At 36.7% G+C, this 21,954-nt stretch overlaps 1 protein-coding gene across 1 annotated transcript in view; it reads right to left on the bottom strand.

Annotated features, from left to right (window-relative positions):
• Positions 1 to 6,174: 6,174 nt before the first annotated feature.
• LOC114651363 (seven in absentia homolog 3-like) overlaps positions 6,175 to 21,954 on the bottom strand; it is an 82,613-nt gene continuing 66,833 nt past the window's right edge. The window contains exon 2 of the mRNA XM_028801269.2: positions 6,175 to 7,106. Coding sequence (XP_028657102.1) covers positions 6,546 to 7,106 — 561 coding nt within the window. The 3' untranslated portion in view covers positions 6,175 to 6,545. The remainder of the gene's footprint in view (positions 7,107 to 21,954) is intronic.

The raw sequence follows: 21,954 nt of genomic DNA on the forward strand, positions 1-21,954 counted from the left end.
AAGTAATGTAACAGTTGTAACAGTTTTTGCTGTTATATTTTTATAAGTCCAAGGACATGGCAATCAGTACAACCTTTTAGAATTACTGAAGACTTTATAATTTGTAAAGTAACAGTGGCCTTGTCAATTCTGCTTACCAAATTTATTTATTTCAAACATTTCATCTCTGGGATTGACTTGTTCATTTCATTTACTTTTGTTTAGTATTTAGTGGTGCCACCAGTTCTGGGAAGTAACTAACTAAGAAAAAATATTGTTGAGAAAGAAAGTCTGAATTAATTTGGTGATATAAAAACTCGCCAACTTCTGAAGTCCTAGTCATAACCCTGTGAATATCCCAGACATGTTGCTAAAACAGGATGTATACACACAGCGTATATATCCACCGTAATAAAAGGATAAGTGACTGTGTGTCTGCGTGTCCGCCTGGTTGCTAGGCCTGGTGTATGCATCACAAACATTTTTAGTAATATAATGCATTATATTTGTCATTCCAACTGATGGTGCATCATAATAATTAGAACTGCTTTATGAATCCCATACCAAATGGCATATAACAGAGGCACATGCATTGCAAGGTGCACTGCAAACATTAACACTGAGGTCTACATTGATTACTTATATTTCAGACCATCTTTTATATATATGTATCTATATATATATATAGTTGTTAGTTATGTTAGTTTATATATACATTATATATATATATATATATATATATATATATATATATATATATATATATATATATATATATATATATAAACTAATATAACTAACAACTAATTAGTAATAATTCATATAAGTAATGTAACTGATATAACTTAGTGTCACATTCACCTTAAGCATTCAGCTCTCCAGTATTGATTTTTGTTTTTAATTGTACATGTATTATGATTTTGTGTTTCTGCTTATATACTGTGTACTATGCAGAAGAATCAACATAATTGTACAATCAAAACCACTTAAAATGCCATTCTGTAAGGATGGAAATAGCTGTTTTGAATTGTTTCTAATTTTTATTATTTTCATGCAGTTTCCATCTTTATTTTCTGCTCCTGATGCTAAGCCTTCAAAGCCTGTTCAGTTATGGAGGATATTCTAAACATATTGGCCAAGAGGAGCAGTCTACCTTATGAACAGAGTTGGCAGAAGCACACAAGGTATCGCTGGTTCCTCAAGGTGCTATTTTGTGCAATATAAAAAAACTAAAAATGCACACTTGAGTGTATTTTCAAGGTTCTGTAGTTTAATTTTTGCTCCAACTTTTAGTTTTGTCTTTCATTTTATTTACTTATATTTCTATATGACTGTCTTTGTCCAGGAATTCGCTCTATGGTGTCATAGTTAAATGCTGCCCACCAGTTGCGACCCTTGGACCAGATTCATCATCCTATCTCAGTGAACATTAAAGACAGAACTCCCCCTCCTCACCTTTCGAGATGAAGGGCCACACTACCATTTGTGTGACGTTAGGCTGGCTTTTCCCACTTCCATGTGTGTCTGAACTCTTGCAATTACACAACACTCTCAGGCTCACTTAAAGTTATTCAGTGTTGCAGGGAGCAAGCACCTATCATGGCATCACTGGGTGCAAGGCAGGGAGCAAAGGGCACCAGGTAATCACAAGGCCCAGTTGCACATTCAAGTATGGAATTTGGAGGGTGGAATTGCCAATTAACATAAAACAATGTATTGAAGATGTTTGAGGAAAACCTGAGTACCTGTAGGAAAAACCCACACAGACACGACACATAGGCTCATGCTGTGAGGCAATAGCACTAATCAGTGTGCCACCATGATAGCCTTCTTTCTGCAGATGGAATGACGATGGTGTATAAATGCTATTGAGAGAGGTGTTGCTAAAGTCACAAACTCCATTTGTGTACAAATACAGTTACTTACTGTGGCCAGTAAATACATTTATTTGTACATAAATATAATACATTTCTTTTTATAAACAAGAGGCAAAGGATTGAAATTTCAAAAATTGGAATCGGAACTGTTTAATTCTTTCAAAGTGTCAAGATCAGAAAGATTTATTTATTTTTGCAGACCAGGAAATGTTTTAATAATTTTACTTAAGAGAGCTTGAAGAGTTGTTGCTTTTCTTGATTTTATGTTTAGATCAGAGGAAAAAGAGGCAATAACAGGATGCCCCCAGCAACCAACACAATGCATAGAGCAGGGTGGTGACATGAATGTAACGAAAAGATCAGGAAATTCGCCAACACTGAAGTAAACTTCATTTCAAAAAAATTTTTTTAAAAAGTGGACAAAGCAATTTTACTAAAACCATCAAAATAGACAGCATAACCAGTTCCTTACATTGTTTTTTTTTCTTCTTTTCATTAACTATTTCTTTCCTTAATCCCTTTGTTTAGATGTCTTGGTTTGAAAATTAGAATAGTGTTAAGAGAAGGGATCAGGAGATTATCCATTAGCTTGTTTAGAGTGTGGAATGCCTCATTTTATAATACTCAAGATGCAAAGCCAATAATTTAACAAATTCTCTGCATACTTTTTATTTTACAAAATGAGTAACTTCTATAGATTGTTTGGAAGAGTACAAAATCAAAATTACAAACTACAGGTGATAGCCCAGGTGGGGACAAGGCTTCAATCACTTTTACACCGTTCAGAATAGGAGTAGAATCATAAAGAGTCCCAGGATAATGCATACTGGCAGTAGCAACTCATGCGGCCATGTTTTTGTAACCACCATCAGAGGTATTCCATATCTATGTAGGGTGCCCTGGATGACTATATAAACGTGATACCTGTAAGAATTAGAGAGAGTGCATGTTGGGTGGAAGAGTGCTGTGTTCTCAGTGACACTAGAGGATAGACAACACAGAGAATAATATGATTGTCTGACTCTCTTTCAATTAGAAGTATGCCACCAGGGCAGTAGGGAGCCCGAGAGTTGAGTACCCTCATACTAAGGGTTTATCTTCTCTGTCTATACATGGAAACAGGGAGACTTCTTAAGTTATACATGGCTCCTTTGTACACTATATTATAAGATGGCTATCTAGGCCCTGTAATTAAATCCTGGGGTTTAGAAATTCAGAGAATCCTTGAGTCGCTAGAGGAGTTCTCAGAGGAAGATCCTAGGAGTTCCAGAGGTCACTCCTCAACCCAGAATGAAAGCCCCATTTAGACAGTGCCTAGCGACTGGTTGAATGTAGAGTAAGTAGGACAGCCCTAGGATGGTGCAAGACAAACAAGAAGAAGAGAGCCTAGAGGAAGGAGAGCACCAGATACTGTAGATAGCGCAAAGAACCTGTATCCAACATGGCTGCATTGTGTTTTGTTTAATCTAGTGTTTTCACACCATTTGTTTCCAGTTTCCCTGTACTTTTCTGTTTTCTCCTAAGTTTTTTTTTAAATACACATTTTATATTTTGCCCTTTTTGGGATTATTTACACTCAAGGATGGGTCAAATGTAAGCCCCAGTAATGACAGTACCTTTTCTGACACCCTTATATCGGTCATGCAAGCATTAAAAAAGGGACAAGAAAAACATTACGCAAAACAAAGGTCTATATCTGTGTTTTTAAATCTGTTGGCTATATTTTCATGTGCTGGAAACTATATAGTCAGTCTGCCAGAAGAAGCATAATACGGGAATGGACATGTACTTTACAGTTAACTTGTGAACACAGTTTACAGTATATTAGTAATAAAGCTTTGTAATATTGTATTAGTCTCTGTAAAAAACATTTTAAAAAACAAAAGCAAAATTCAAGAGTTTCTCACTGAGAATAGTTAGGTGATACGAGCTTTCATTTTATTACACTGCATGCATGTCTAATGTTCAAGTAATGCCCATCAATGGGTGCAAGTTACACTCAGGTAAATGGGAGATGAATATGCATGAAGGTACAGGATAAACAGGAGAACTGTACTTTAAAGCACATGAAGCAAGAAAAAATAAGCTAAAGGTTAAGGCTAATTAGGTCTCAGGATTTTCATCTGTAGAATCTACGAATAAAGCCAAAAATGGATTCAGTGTAATGGACCTTGCAAACTTCCAATCTAAACAAAGGTGACAAGGAGAAAGAGAGAGGAATGCTTTCAGCTATGTGGGTAATGCTTTCACAAAGAACAGACAGAGTATGCCTTTTACAAAATGAATTTATTGAGATTTTTGGATCACTACTCTTCACGACAACAAGTGGCTAAATCACTGAAAAGTAAATTAATGGTCTGCTTTCTTACGAGTTGTAATGAAAGATCAGATAATTGCTTAGCGTGAGTATGTGTATAGTTATATGAGGCATATTTAAAAATAAATCACATTTTGGATACTGCACAGCAAACATCGTGACAATGTCTAGAATTGTTGGTCAGCCAGCCACCTAATGTATTTAATATAAATAAAATAAATGAAAAATGTACATAATGCAAACAGAAGTTGGGACAAGCTTGGGCACTGTGTCTATAATCATTTCGTTAGTGCTGCACCATGCTGTTGGTTGCAGTGTCCTAAAATGCTTATCATCTGGCAATGCAATTGATGTGAATATTATATACGAAGTCAATTAAAGAAAGATGATCCACATCTATAGGCAGAATTTGGAGATAATGCAAAACACAAAATGAAGAGCAAATACTGTATATGTAAAAATATACAGTATATACTGTATATGCATATATACATGTCGGCCCTTACGATTCATAGGTTTACAATTTGCAGATCCAACTATTTGTGGGTTTGTCATCAATAAGTAAATGGAAATTATTTTGAGAGTTTAGCAGCCTATTGCTGAATACTGCTGACAACGCTGTAGCTCTGCAACATAACTGGACTACAAATCCCAGTAACCCTGGGAGAGCTGCATCATTGGTCAGCTTTGGCAGTTTCCAAGAGGGCTGCTGGGTGAAAAATGAAGGTGCTAGTTTTAAAAGTGAGCCATAATAAGCTGACAGGATCACAATCGTTGGTTTAAACGCTTCACTGCACAATTGGTTTTCAATTACACAGTTTTCTCTGGATTTATGTTCTTGTTCTGTGCACGCTTGTTTGTGTGATGTTGTCTGGGTTGGAAAATGACTTTGTCTGAGGGCACTCACAAATTCTACAAATCTTCACATACGGTATCATGGTAGGAAAAAACTTTACATTAACTTTCTGGAGGCTGTTACAGTTCACTAAAAATCTGCTGAACTACGCACTTTGTCTGAGGGATGCCACGTCTCTTTGTCCCAGCAGCCAGCTTCACACGTATGATTTTGCACACTGATCATTCTATCTCGCATTTCTCACAATGTTTTCATCTTATTTAGTGCAATTAATGTAGAATGTACAGTAATCATGGGCCCAAAACATATTTGCAGGTTTTCACATTCACGGGTGTCCTGCGCCCCTAACCCCCATGAATTGCAAGGAATACCAATTTCGAGTTGGTGAAAGGATGGTTCCTCAGTGATACCAGCTGTCAAACATGGAGGAGGAAGTGTGATGGTCAGGGGTTCTTTTGCTGGAGGCAGACTTGGTGACTTGCACAAAAAGACTGGCATTCTGAATCAAAACGGTTACGACAATTTGGCTGTTATATCAAGAAAAGTTGGCTATTTTGATAAATCAAAAATTTGAATAACATTTTGCACACTTAATGATTCTTTGACTTATTTTTTTTTTATTTGCCATTGTTAATTTGTTCTATGCCTTGATTTCACAAAACATTAAGACATTAAATTGTGTGCATTTCCATAAAAACTGGGAAAACGGAGGTGTTCTAAAACTTTTGACCGTTAGTGTATGCATGTATATATATATATATACATTCTAAGATCAATGTTCCCTTTTGCATTTAGCAAGAAAGTTGTCATGAAAAAAATCATCCTTTGATGTTAAAATGCATGGATGGAGTACAGGTCAAAGTAAGACATGACAAGAACAGATTCTCTGGACCAAAGGATTCTTAGGACCACAGATAGTGGAGGAAAATAATTAGAGGTGAAACCACTCAACCTGGGTAAATCTCGAATGTCCATTGAACCAAAGATAATGATATACATTCTCTCTCTCTCTATGTATTTATATACAGTATACTGTATACATACATATATAAATGTACTTACATTTATACACATTCTAAATGTAAAGTAATAATGAAAACCCTAACCAAGAAAGAAAGAAAGAAAGAAAGAAAGAAAGAAAGAAAGAAAGAAAGAAAGAAAGGTACATATAAAGCTCTCCATTGTAATTGATCATCTTACATTTCTTAAAAAACAGTGATTTATGAGGAGACATTATAAAATAAAATAAAAAGTGGATCCTTCCACAGTCTGAGTTTAGCTCCAAAGTTATGTCTGATTGGCACAATACAACAGATTCAAGTGTAAATTTGTCATTAAAGGTCCTGCTAATATTTTCTGGTTTGACAGTTGCAATAAGGCTCAGAAGTTAGGCTCCCTGTAGCTTCCACATCTTTCTTAAAGGTGCCCACAAAGCAAAGCATTGTCAGAGAAACTGTGATTTGCCACTTAGGAGCGCCACTGGCAGGCACAGAATTCTAGTGATTCATACCCAGTTTCATGACTGTTTCGTTGCTGATATTGAAATAATGATTCCCAGTTTGCCATTGTCCGAGAAGATGCGTGCAAGGGGTTCACTGAGTACTAGACAGTCACTCTCAGCTATCACAGTGTTGATGCCCTCAGAGATGGACCTAACTGTGGACTCCCAGCTTAAGCGTCGCCGATCACGACTCAGCTCCAGCCTGTAAGTGAACTTCTCTGCTGCACTGTCTGGCCCCAGCAACATGACAACTGCAAAGTACTGTTGGAACCCTTCTCGCTTCTCCTGCTTCTTCAGCACTAGGAGAAACTCCTCACCAAGGCAGCACTGTAATGTCAACCAATCCTCTGCTTCTGGGAGATTCATATCAGCTGCCAGAAAAACAAAATGCTGTCCTTGGAGAGTAGTGACCTGATGTATTTCTTTGAGATGAACCCCAACCACCTCTGAGTCTCCTTCCCAGTCACAGGAATGTAAAGGACAGCTGCAGGGTCTGTTGGGGAGGCCTCTGGGAAACTTGGCCTCCACTTGTCCTGTTCTCAAACTCAAACTGGAACATCTTCTAAGTGATGAATCCTGGCAAAAGAAGAGACAGCAATGCAAAGCAATTAATTTTTAGATCATTATTTTGTTAGAAAACAATAGGTACCAAATAAGAGCTACTTTGTAATGTTTAAAATATGTATCCATGGAAAACTCTCGGGTCTCTTACAATCACTTGAAGCTGCAATGTTTCTTAGATTTAATACGACTGTTAATTTATATATAATAATACTATTAAAAGTCAGCACAATGCATAGCTCCAAATATGGCAGAATTTTTTTTACACACTTCAAAAACATGATTGTTAGGTTAATGTGCCTGGTGTGTGTATGAGGTGACATCTCATCCACAAAATGCTTCAGTTTTAATTCAAAGCTGTACTTGAGCTAGTTTCTGCCCAAGACCATCCCTCATACAGGAATAATTTTCGTACTATTAATGACACCAAATAAAATGTGCTTTGCAGCCCACACCTGGTAATTGAGAATTTTGACCCCAGATTGTGAGAAATTTCCTATTTTAATGCTCCTCCAATTTCCCCTTTCATCATTGTTGGAGGGGATCTAGTTCTAAAAACATTTATTTCTATAGCATATTTTCATACACAGGACATAGCTCAAAGTGCTTTACAAGATGCACTATTAAATGCATTTATTTTCTACTAACATTTAATTCTGCACTGAAGTGTATTTGCTATATACTTAATATTGTATATTCAATATAAAAACACTGGGGGTATATGAGCTTAATTTTTTGATCATCTATCATACCAAGTTAAATCCTCTTCACATAATGTGTTCAAGAAAAAGATAAGTCAAAATATGAATGTTGTCTTTGCAAAAATACAATGAAGTACTACAGCATGATATTTTCTAACCCACTTAATCCAATTCAGGGTCACTGTGGCTGGATATTACCTAGGCAGCGCTGGGCACAAGACAGAAAACAACCCTGGGCTAATGCCCAACCCTTGCAGGGCTCACTTTCTGTATGCATACATCCACACTCACAGGCAAATTTATAGTTGACAATTACCTTAACTGACATGTTTTTGGGGCATATGAGAAAAACCTGGAGAAGAAAACATGCAGCCACAGAAAGAATGTGTAAACCACACATAGAAAACAGATAGGTAAAGGATTCTAACTCTGGAAGCTGGATACGTGAGGTAGCAACATTAATAACTGCATCAGTGTGCTACCCTCAAACAGCATAACAAAACCAAATTCTGTAAATGAAATTTTAAAGTCCAAATCACAACTAGACCTTTCAGAAAAGAAAAGAAAAATCCAAATACCAAGAGGTCTACCAAAAAACTAGAATACGTTGTTGCAGTGCTCACCTTTTATTTGCTTGACTCATTGTCGTGAATACTTTTTAATGTTTGGATATAACTTTGGTTTATTAATCACTAGCTGTGCCCTACAGCACTGTATAAAGTGCACCATGTTGCTAAAGATTAATTTTCAACATTCACACTTGGAGTTTTTTCTTGCTAATCTTGGTGTAGTCAGTGACGAGTATGGTGAAAGGTTTCATCAGTTCATTTCAATGATGCATCAGGGCAAGTGGAAATTCATCAATTCTGGATAAATATTGTTGGGTACTGAAACAAGAAGCATCAGATGCTGTGCACAAAAATCAGCAGCAATACATTTTTAGTTTAATTGAACTAATGCAATGTGCCAGCATCATTGATCAATTGAACAGGATAAAGTCAATAAAAGTTAATTTCACATTTCTCCAAACTCCTACTTGGTATAGCAATCTGAAATTTTACTTGAGTTCAGCTTGAAGCTGTCTATCATAATATTCCAGACATTTTTTAGGAAGCAAAACTTTTGAAAAAATGTGTTGTCCAGTGTAAGGGCCGGTTTATACTTCATGCTCAGAACGCGTACAAGCATGCATAATGGCTGCCATGCGTTCCCAGCATTCATTGGACGTGTCCTCTGAGCATGTCCTCAGAAATTAATGCGATGCATGTGCGCATTACAGTACCAGAAAAAAGTAGGTGGGCCTAGTGTGATAAAGTCAGAAAATAACGTCAGAGTCTCTGATTACTATGTTCATGTGACAGAAAGACGATTTGCGGATCCTCAGGGATTGATGTGCGTGCTTCGATGTTTGATGAATGGTTCGAGGTGGTGAAGCAAAATGTTGACATACAAATGCATTCATGGTGCTTTTATATTCAAGCGTCGCATATTCTCCATTGTAATGACACGATACATTTTAAAAGTCTCACATACCATCTTCTGTGCTGTCCTTTTTTTTTTTTTTTTTTACACTTTCTCAACAGCATCAGAGTATACGGTGGCGTATGTGAGCCACAGAGAAAAAAAAGGTGTATTTTGTGATTAAAGTGGAAATTTCAGCTTAAATCTCGAAATGTCCACTTTAAGCTTGTAGTTTATTTTATCATTGAAGTAGACCGTCGTAAACGTCATCTTAAAACCGACCCAGTTGTTAATCGCTATGTGCTTCTGGGGCTTCCTCCTGCATTGACAGCAGCTGCAAGCAGCAATCGCCACACAGAACACATTAAATGTATGATATTCCAGCTCTCTGCACATTTACAATATTTTGATTTATACTTGATATCATTTTTATAATGAAATGCATTAAAGTATGTATATTACATTTTACAGATAAATATTTAACTTCATTTAAATAATAAATACTGTTAATAATTACACATGTGGGGTGGCACGGTGGCAGAGTGGTAGCGCTGCTGTCTCGCACGGAATCACGTCTCTGGTGTTCCCTGCCTGGAGTTTGCATGTTTTCCTGGTGGGTTTCCACAGTGTGCTCCAGTTTCCTTACAAAGATATGCAGGTTTGGGGATCTGGTGACACTAAAATGACGCTAGTGTATGTGTGTGCTTGTGTTCACCTTGTAATGAGCTGATGCCCCGTCCAGGGATTGTATCTACCTTGTGCCCAATGCTTGCTGGAATGGGTGCATCCCTGGATTGATGGATGTAATCATTAAACATCCTTTTAGGAGATATTGTGGCAAAGTGTCCTTGGAATTTAAGGGGTGTTTCAGGCAATTTACAACGCAGCGTTGCTGAACCTGCTCTCACCATAACACTATCTCGCACTTCCACCTGGTGGAATCTTCCAGATTTACGTAAAGTATGTGCACAAGTATAAAAGGTACAACGTTTGTGTAGCAGTAGTGTCCACTGGAGCATGTGTCGCTTCGCATGAAGTATAAACCTGGCCTAACTGAAAGCTGTATTATGTAGTTGAAAACTTACACCAAACAGGCTTGTGGTGGTTCTACAGCTTTCATATTGAGCAGATTTCAATTCAAGTGATGTAATGCTGTTATTGATTGATGTCCTATTAGTTGTTGGTTGGTAAACATAATATTTTTGAAAGATCTTGGGATTAATAATCTATCTATCTATCTATCTATCTATCTATCTATCTATCTATCTATCTATCTATCTATCTATCTATCTATCTATCTATCTATCTATCTATCTATCTATCTATCTATCTATCTATCTATCTATCTATCTATCTATCTATCTATCCCCAAAGAAGAGTTGTTTGTTTAAGCCTTACGACAAAATTGGTCTAGTGCTTTGCTGATAAATTATTTTAGGAATTATAACAGTTACCATACTAGTTATATCAATGGTTACCATTGCCAGTCATGTGGCATTGAAGTCACATAGCTTATGAAGTCAGCATGTCCCTACTATTTAATATGGCAGTATATTTGCCATGATTCAATAAACAAGCCTTTTTTTAGTATTACCCACAGTAAAACAGCTATTTTTGGGAGTCAGAACTTTGCTTGCTTTTTACGAAGAGTTTTCATTTTGCTTTTTTGATTCATTTGATTTTTGTTCTTTTCTGTATCATTTTTTAGCCACAAGTTACCTAATCATTTCCTGATCATTTCTTCTCATTTTTTCCCTGGCATCACAGTTTGGTAAATTAATTCTAAGTATAACACACAGTTTCTTGAAAAACTCATGGAATCATTTTTTTTAGTTATCAACATCTTACAGCATTATGAAATAATTGTCTGGCTGCTGGACCTTCATAGAAAGTGTTAGGTTCTCCGGTAAGAAACTAGAAAGAGATACAGCAAATGGAGAGGGATGAAATTAAAATCATTTAGGGCCCAAAGATGGAGGCATCTGAGAGATAAAACTTTTGTTTTGCTTATTAATTGTCTTTTTTATTCTCTTCTGCATACATTACTTGAATAATCCTTGTTTAAATAAACTGCCTTGTCTTTTAAAACAAGCTTAAACTTCAGTTACTTTGACAGAAATGCAATAGCTGCAAAATCTCCAAATTCAATGCAATGGAAATTAGTTGTAAATCTAGTAAGACAGAACAAATATAAACACATTCCAAAAACTCCACTATTTCCTGCTATGAAATAAAACATTTCCTCTCACTTGTACACATTTGTAAGTTCTAATGATTAATTAAAGTAATTGATTCAAGAGTGTTGCAATATCTAATTAAAACAGATAAGCAGTGAAGAGAAGCAGAGCTATCATTTCCTGGACTGGTTTTACTATTTTTGATATTATGATACAGAACAATAAACACTTGAGCATCACTTGAAGTCAAATAATTAAATGCTTGCATCAGATATTTTCTTAAAGTTAGGGTATTTGCAGGTTTCCATGGAGGTGTTGCTACCTGAATTCCATGTACATCTCCAGAGTAACACAATTTAAGAACATGCTAAAATGTTCTACTAAAACATCTTTGTAATAAAGTAATCAGCATATTCTTTATAGCGTGAGGTTAGAAAACAGACCATAACACAGAGATATTTGTATTTTCTTTTAAGAACAATGTGAGTGTTCCATGTAATGAACTAGCACCGCATCAAACATCTTATTGCTATCTCATCTCCCTGTGATCCTAAATTTCAATGGAAAAGGGTTTAGTAGAGATTAATTGCTGGGTGGATGGATGGAAAAGTTGGACTTTTGAAATGTTAGCTTCTTCTACACTTAATAGATAGATAGATAGATAGATAGATAGATAGATAGATAGATAGATAGATAGATAGATAGATAGATAGATAGATAGATAGATAGATAGATAGATAGATAGATAGATAGATAGATAGATACTTTATTAATCCCAAGGGGAAATTCACAATAATTAATAGCAGCAATAACAGGTCACTAATTAAGAAAAGGGTTAGAGTGAAAACCTGCAGCCACTGGGGCCCTCCAGGACCGGAGTTGGGGACCCCTGGTGTATACCGTTTACTATGTGAGCCTGAGCAAGTCACTCAGTCTGTCTAAGTTTTAGTTGCAGGACAAAAAATATATTATATTGTACTTGATTTTTAAGGTGCTTTGAAAAATGACTCTGAAAAAACAAATCTACATTGATAAAATTGTGAAGACAGGCTCCAGCTCTCTCACAACCCTGCTCAGGATGACACAGGTTAGAAAAGGGATGGATGATATATTTCATGTATAAACAGGGCTTGCTAAAAACAGATTATAATAAGAATAAAGATGATGGTGATGAATGCAATTATTTGTTTCATCCTACAAACATACAGAGGAGAAAGTGGAAAAGAAGACATTTGGGAACATAGCCTTGCACAGTCAAATGTATAATATCAAGGAAGGAAGCGATTGTCACTGTTGTATACTTTTGAAGGATAGGTTTAATGTCTTATTGATAGTATCGCTCTTTTAGCAAGGTCACAGAGCACAGCCCTCATTAGACAGACCAGACTCAGACAAAGAAACATGAAGGTAAATCACTCCACTCAATTGTCTGTTTTTAAGGTTGGAAAAGAGAAAGCAGGCATAACACTCTTAATAAATGAGCAACTGCCCACACAGCGACTCACTCCAATTATTTATCAACTTATACACCTAATAATGTGTCGCTGTCCATGCACGTTTGCTCATCCAGGCAGTAACAGCCAATTCATCACAGAACACATCGGAGTTTACAAAACTACAAATCTCTTATTTTTGGTTCTTTATTATTATGGCTGGTGAAGGAAGTGAAAGACAATCTAGCATCATGATTAAAAATAAACTGAAGATTCAAGAGAAAATCTTGGAATTTGCAAACGCCTTTGATAATGGCTGAATTCCTTATAAAGATTTGAGATTATGCTCCAGTGATCCACATTGTAAATAATCATGCTTTCATATATAATCGTTCATGGGAGAAAGCCCTCAAAGTAGTGATATTCATGGAAAAAATAAGGGTCCCTAGTACACAGAATCCTTTATGCTTAAGGTACTCCAAACATAACAGTATGGTGTTCAACAAATTGTATGAATTATAAATTATACATACAGAAAGATACAGAAAGATGTATTTTGTAGAGTGTGGCAGAGATTAGTAAATGTCTTAGAGGAATGGCAAAGAATAGCTAAGAAGCAATGGTGGGCACCTAGCACATTAAATAAGTGCCAATGATCAAGGACAGACTGTGTTTAAGAGTCATTGTTTCAGTTTTAACTGTTACTCTAGACCTTGGAAACTATTGCCATTAACCTAGAAATGATGTTTGGAATTGGGTGTAAAAGTTCCTTGGGACTTTCATAAAAGACTTTGGGTAAATAAGAGCAAGGTCTCCTGGAAAGTTTGGAAAAAACAGTCAGAGTTGTGAAGGGGAGGGAGCTTGGTTTGCATTTATTGACTGGGGTTACGCTGCTAACAAAGCATGCTTAATGGTCAGAGCACCTATTGCTCATTCAAGTCTATAAGGCATTATTTGTTTTGTTTTTTTTTTAATTGCTTTATTATGTCATGTTGCAAAGCCCACACACTTTGGCAGAAAATTAATGAAAAGAGAAGAAACAATAGGGCTGGCATACTGGAACAGTGGAAAGCGAATCCTGTGCTGTCACTATCTGTTGCAGGATTGTATGTTCTCTATGTGTCTGTGTTGGTACAACAGTTTCCCTTAAGTTAACTGGCAACACAATATTTTACCACTCTTGGTGTGTGCATGAGTATGCCCTTCAATGGATTGGTGATTCAGGATTACAGCCTTGCATTTGATATTCTTTGAATTACGCAGCTCTCACTAAATCCATAAGTGGATATAAGACAAAATAACTGTGCCGTCCGTGTTACTAGGAAAACCGGGAGACAACAACATGTTACTGCACCATAGTTAATTTTATTAATACAAATGATGTCTAAAGTAGGTCTCCTCTTTCCTTCATTCATTCCTTTATTTATTTATTAATTAGGCTTAGATTTTCAGTAACAGCAAAGAGCTGGCTGAGAAGCGCTGTCAGGGTCATTCTTCTCCTAATCATATTATGCATCCCCACAAGTTCAACATGCCGCATGATAATGTCTGCTGTTTCCAAGAGGCTAATATTCAATAATGCAAGTCAGGGAGCTCAATGAAAAAGTGTCATTCATCACTCTGTTTTTAGGAAGCCTAAAACTGTAATCAGCACCATTAGGCTTTGCTAATGTCCTGTTGGCTTCCATAGGAGGAACCCAATGAATTACAGCATCAAGCGAAAAAAATAATAATAATAATATAACATGGACCAGATGCTGCCATGTCTAACGTATTTTGTCTGTTTCTTTGTAAATAACAGAAGTAGAGACTGACTACCTAAAATTGAGGGGCTCTTAAACTAGAATGAACAATAAACAACTCTGTGGTTCATCATAATTATTTGTCATTTAATATAAAGAGGAGGAAGGATGGAAACTATTCTCCCTGTGAATATGGACCTAATTGGGTTTTATTAGGGTCTTTTTGTTAAAAATCCTATCATTTGGGTTAAGAGGCATTATAGGAGACAAATCTATTTTTATAAGATTTTTTTTTACCTAATCAAAGCTCCAGAGACACAGGTCTTATTCCCCAGGTTGCCATGGTGATGTGACAATGGTTACATATTTATCATAACTTAAGCTACAGACAGAATATTGTTGTAAAATGAAAAGCTCAGAAAAAAAAACCAATTACTGTTCCTGCTAATAACACACAAGTCATTATTAAAACGAGTCCGAATATCTTAGCCCAAGCTGTCAATCTGAAGTATAAAAGCAGTCTGTTAAAACTAGTGATTGGTAAAAACACAATCCTCTTCTTCATTGATGGGGAAAACTGCTCTTATTAAGCAGTTCAAATTGCTTGGCGACGAGACAGCAGGGCGCTTACAGGGCTGGCTGCTAATGGTCAAGCTCCATTTTAGTGGGTCACCCCCATGACCTACGACTGAACTGAGCAGGCTTCATAATAGACGGATGATGGATGGAAGGAAGCAGTATTCAAATGTGAAGGGAAACTCAAGGACTTGGCAAAGTGCAGACATAACAGCAGGTCTGAGTCTGCATCCAAACAGAGTGGAAATGAAGCAAAAATTGGAGCTGCATGCATAAAAATTGACCAAATAAAATACTGGGTGTAAGTACCTGAAAAACTTAAATGAGCCAAGTTGCCATTTATTATTTTAGCTTTTGTAATCATTTTTCATTTTTAAATAGTTACATTTCTAATACTTTTTTCATTATGTTTATTTCCACAAATCTTGCTCACAGAGATCTAACCTAGCAGTTGTTGGAATGCTTTTGGCAGACACACTTCATGTGCTCCCAGCTCTTTAAACAACGACAAGCAGAACATGCAGCTTGCCAGCAGCAGCAAGCCAGTAGATGATCCGACCGCTTCTCCTTAGCGTGCGTTCAGTACCCCCCCCCCCCCCCCCTCACAACGCGAATGGCAGTGACGCAAAGTGGCAAAAGGACAGGTGCTGTACATGCTTTTAAATGATCAACGCAACGCAACAAGCAGAACACGCAGCTCGCCAGCAGCAGCAGCAGCAGCAGCAACAAGCCAGCAGATGATCCGACCTCTTCTCCTTAGTGTGCATTCAGCCGCCCCCCCTTCACAACGCGAGCAGCGTTATACGTCCTGCGAGAAAGAGATTCAGCCGGAAATAAAGGACAAATATTGTTTTTACAAAAGTTTTAAAGTAAAAGTGAAAATAATACATATGTAACAATTCCCATGAAAATAACAATCTCTTTAAATTGTATATCCGGTAAACCAAACCCGGGGGATAGGTGAGCAAAGGGAGCAGGGGGCAGAGCCCCCTAGTACCAAATGATAAAGAGAAAACATATTTTCAGAAAGATTCGTAAATTTATTAAAATTCAAAAATGGCAATCTCTCATTCACATAAGTATTCAGACCCTTAATTCGGTATTTTGTAGAAGCTCATTTGGCAGCAATTACAGCTTTGAATCTTCAAGGATAAATCTCTACAAGGTTTGCACATTTGGATTTAGGGAGTTTATCACATTCTTCCTGGCAGAGCTTCTCAAACTCTCCTTAGACAGGATGGAAAGCATCTGTAAACTGCCATCTTTAGGTCTCTCCACAGATGGCAAATTTAACCACTTAAAATAAATGTAAAACAAAAGTAAAGTGTGCCGAAAGCAAAGAACACTAAATACATCCTGAATCCACTATATATGATGATTTAATAATGAACTCATAATTAAAATCTGCAAAAAATTAAAAAAAGATATCAATACATGTGTAAAAATAGTATATTTAAGCATGGTGTACTGTGGTCGGTGCATTCCCATGATTCTGTGTGGAGCCTACACTTTAACTTCAGGTTTGTTTGTTTTTTTGCATCCCACACTTGCATTTTATTCTACGTTATTTATTTATTGTCTCTTTTGCCATTATAACCATTACAGACTACCTTAGTTCAATCATAGTTTAATTTGCATTTACTTCCTTTAGGAATTCTTCAAATTCTATTCTTTATTTGTTTTTGTACCTTTTAGTTATGTTTTGCAATTGTATTATTTTACTTTTTGTTAAGCACTTTAAGTTATGCTCATATGAGAATGTATAAATAAAAATGTTGCTTAATGAGATTTTTTCGTGGCATAACATCAATAACATGCTAAATAAAGTAAGAATCTTGGTAAAAATGCAAGATGTAATCATGTTAGTAAAAAAGTTACTGTAAAGAATAGTATCCATTAATCTTCAAGAATAAACAGTGAATAATAAACTATTGGACAAGCATGGCAGATTACATTGCAATTGGTTGAGAATGGGTAAGCGTGTGCAAATATATTAAATTGTATACTGTACACTAGCTGGTGTATAATTGGATGTATTACATAGTACCTGTCAGTTTCTGTTTATAATATTTGTAGTTTTTTTTTTTTTTACCAAAGTGTATTATTTGCAGGAGCTGTGTTGTAGAGCTACAATATGGACAGATGCAAGAGATCTTTTGCTCCCAAAGCCATTTGACTCTTCTACTCTTTACAACAGGGGCTGGGAGTGATTGAGCTCTGAACCTGATACTCCTCTGCTCATAAGCCATATTAGATGTATTAGCTATGCACTACATTGATTTTACTGTATAACCCTTTTTTAAAACATTTTTTGCTTGTTTTTAATGTATTCAGCATAAGCCACATCACTTTATTTTAATTTACTCTGACATTAAGTCGCTTTAGTATCTTTCTCTTTGGCTTTGATATTATGTGCCACCTGGTAGTAGTAGTATTTGCACAATTCTCACTGCACTTACATTATTGTATGTACCATCTAGTGTACTGCGATTGCATTATTTGTACAGTATTTGTTATTTGTGTAGTAAGTGTACTTAAAAGTTTGCATTTTACTTGCTATAATTAATTCTTGGCTACTGGTACTTGAATTTTCTTTGGGATTAATAAAGTATCTATCTATCTATCTATCTATCTATCTATCTATCTATCTATCTATCTATCTATCTATCTATCTATCTATCTATCTATCTATCTATCTATCTATCTATCTATCTATCTATCTATCTTAAGGCGTCACACTGAAACTCTGAAGTTTAAATCCTGCTATTGACACTGTGTGACCATGAGCAAGTCACTTTATCTGTTTGTGCTTCAAAAAACAAAAGAAATGTAATGGATTTGGAAAAGGCATAAAGTCCCTTGGGGTGTTCTGTGGGGGGCAGGGGGGTGCTTTGGGACAGTTGTAAACTAACTGTGATTGAATAAACTATATCACAGATACAAGCGGTTGAAATTAGTTTCCTTTGCAGGGTGTCTGGGCTCAGCCTTAAAGGTGAGAACCTCAGACATTTGGGAGATCACCAGGGGTTATGTGGAGTCTCTCATTGATGTTCTATAGATTATAGAATCAAAAAAGAACCAAAAGTAGTGATTCATACAATTCACTTCAACTCTTTGCAAACTCTTGTAAATAGTAATTTTGATTAAGGATTAGGTAGTGTCACACACATGTGCATAGGAGGCAGTCAAAGGGCTTGACTGAGGATGAGATGTCAGCTCAGGGGTTGATGGAGTGCATGAACCTTTTTTCTACCTCTTCTACAGATCAACAGAAGAAAAACCCAATTAAACTGGCATCAACTTCTGCATTACTGTCCAGACCACGCCCTCCTACTGACCTCACTTCCGCCACGCCCCACACAGACCCACCTCTTCCTGCACACCACCTATGAACACCTGCACCAGTCCTCCCCATGCAGTCTATTGGGACTCAGTCTTCTTTGATTACTCAGTTGCTTACTCATTTTTTTTGCCTTACAGTATATGGGGCGGATCCCCAAACCTTTATCTTTCTCTTTGTCTTTTTGTTACAGTAGTCATCGATGAGAAAGCAGTTGCAAGGTAGGAAATGTAGGATTAAAGCAACAAATTTGGTACGATGTGTGAAAATGTAAGTTATGCCATTTTATTTTTCTGTGTTTTATAGTGTATAGGCATCACGGCTTGCAGTAAAAACTGTTATTTTCTCATTGAGCTTACAGCTAGGTAGTTCTTGGCTGGTGTGCTTTTTTGAGGAGTTTGGTTGCTCTCCCTGTGCCCTCATCCAGTTTTTACCCACAATCCAAAGATATACACTACTATTAAGTTGCCAGGCAACTGTTAACTGTCACCATGCGGGGGTCAATGTGAATACACCTTTTGGTATCCAATGAAGAGAAAAAAGTTGGTAATGAAAATGGAAGGTTGAAGGAGTCCAGTGTTGCAGGAATTAAGTCAATTACTTTAAGATCTCTGCATTGTAACAAATTAATAAATGAACATTGTGTATGGAAAGTGCATGCCTTCAGTGCACAAACAAATCACTGTTACACATTTACATTTCACATCTATTTACAAAAAAGCTGTAACAGCTTTAAAATCAGTGGAGAATACCAGTTGAGTTACCAGAGATGGTTTAATTACAGGTTAAATAACAAATGTCTTCCCATCAGCTTGTCATTCCTGAATGTTTTTGACACAGTCTTTCCCTACTGAAATGTATGGGCATGCTGCCATGTTTGCCTCATGTCAGCCATCTGGCTGGGAAAGCTTTGGAGGAAGTGATCTTAAATAAATGGTGGAAGCTGTGTGTGTTCCAGTTAATCATTTTGTATTTTAACATAAGCGCAGATAGCATTTAGGTGGTATACACCATCAAAGTCACCAGCAAAGAGATGTATGCATGACATACAAAATGTATATACTGTATATCTTTAAGCTAAGTAGAATGTGCAAAAAATTCAGTTGTAATCAAAGGGTCCCATTAGTCTTCCATTGTTGGCTGAACACTGGTACTATAGAATAGCAGAACGGCATTACTTAGGATATGCATATGTTAAGTGAACAAACCACATCACATACCAATCTGCAAGCAGAAGCCATGCCACCTTGTAGTTTTGACAACATCATGCAGAGCCTCCATTTTCCTTGATACACTTTTATGCAGGACAGCAGAACTTGCAAACTCTCACATGAGCTGATGTTATTATATTCAACAGTGAAGAAAGTTTGGGAAAATTTCATTCTGTTCAAAGTTTTTTAGATGTAAATCCAAAATTTATGAGCAGAAAATGTTCTTTTCTTCTGTTTGCTTCCAAGTGAAATTGGGATAAACAAATCATCACTAGCTAAAATGGCTTTTGCATCATGTGGATTAAAATAATTGTGTATGATGAACCAGTTTGTTACAGAGGCACCACACTTCAGACAACTGCTGCAGCTCTAGTTACTTAAAGCCGACGCCACATCACACAACGTCTAGTTAGACGGTACGTCAGACTTGATGACAGAATTTGCTGATCTCGTCACCTGAGTATGTCAGCTTATATGAGTAGAAATTGCTGGGGGTGTCAAATTACCTGAATGCATGATAACATTCCAGCAGTTTCACATGTTCACATGTTCATTCCTTTTTTCTGATGGCCATGTTTATTTGATGGAGCTGGTGGTCCCCAATGGGTTTACAGATACTATGAGTTCAGCCTCAATCTCTGCTTTTTCATCTCTTTTCCATTCAGTTGAGGTAAGTAAAACAAAAGACATCAGATGGACAAGCTTCTCTATTATTCTTTACAAAGTCCAAAACAACCACGTTCCTCTTTCATTGTCACTGCACTATATACTGTACATTTTACTTCAAGGTAGGTGCTCTTTGCTTGTCAACTCTCATGCAAACAAACCTCATGCCAATTACTTGGCACAAAAATAAACTCATTTGACTTTGTCGGGGTCAGTCATGGACTAGCTGGACAGAGTCACTGAGTATGGGAGTACGGGAACGTGCTATAAATGCCCCAGACTCACTAAAATTTCGTAAATGAAGTAAACGACTGAAAATCACTGAAAAAATTGTGAAAGGTGACATGGACTTAGGAGTGCAGAATGCAGGAACACATTATTTCAAAGGTAAAGCAGACTAAAATAAAAAGCAACAGCCTAACAGTGACCTTTTTCTGAATTTGTTTTTGAGTATAATTTCTTGGATACCCAGTAGCTGGCACTTACACAAGAAGAACACCATAAAATGTATTTTAAAAATTCAGTTCAGGAATTTCCCAGAATTTTCAGTTTGAGGCTTTCAAGTTGTCCAACCAGTTAATTAGTGGGTCTGTGTCTCTCGTATTTCACAACTTGATGTAGGATCTTCTGTAGTGTAGCTTGCTGTAGGCCGCTGTTATTCTTCTGGCCAGCAGGTTGTAATCTCTACTTTAAGAGTAATAACTGTTATCAAATCTGTTAGTTCACATTTTGAGAAACCAAAGATTTACTAGACAGAACAAGAGTAAACAGAAATGGGGGGCTGGATTCAGATAAGATCTTAATGGTGTTTCAAAAGCAGAGTGAACCCGCACTACATTGGGGAGGTGGTGACAGATGATACCAGATGTGTTGCACATCACTTTCTTTAGCTGCTTTTTATCCTTGGCAGAAAAACAGTGATGGAGATGCTCAGAACATTTTCAATAACAGACCTGCAGAAAAGGGTCACTGCATCCTATAACACTCTAATCTCCTTTAACTGTTTCAGTAAGAGCAACATCTGGTGAGCTTTCACCATAATGAATGGGCTGACCTCTGAAGGCAGAGCGTTGTAAATGGCAGTGACCAGGAAGTTGAAGTTGAATTTCTTATCAACTTTTGCAGCCTGGTCATTGATGCGTAAAGGTGAGAGGGATGTTTTGCCTCACTTAAAGTCCTTCAACAGCTCTTTTGCTTTATTGACAATTAGTTTTAGACATTTGGCTTCATTGACTATTTTTATGAACTGGCCTGTAAAATGAAAAATGTACTTTAATTTCAGATGGGTTCACTGACCTTGACCACATCAAGAACATGTTTGCCATTTTCTTAATTTATTTTTTCTAAACTTTGGAGTGGTTAGTATTGTAATTTTACTGCTATTTATTTTTACAACACCTTCATCATTTCATTCCGTTTGCTATTTTTCTAGGCACGGCACCATTTTTCATGTTACTTGCATGGATGTCACCATATTGTTTAACTAAATAGATTAGAAATGCAAGCTTTCAAGGTAGCTAAGGCCCCTTTATCAGGCAAGGTGTCCTTGCCTGATG

Source organism: Erpetoichthys calabaricus, chromosome 4, assembly GCF_900747795.2.
Source record: "Erpetoichthys calabaricus chromosome 4, fErpCal1.3, whole genome shotgun sequence".
Classification (NCBI taxonomy): Eukaryota; Metazoa; Chordata; class Cladistia; order Polypteriformes; family Polypteridae; genus Erpetoichthys; species Erpetoichthys calabaricus.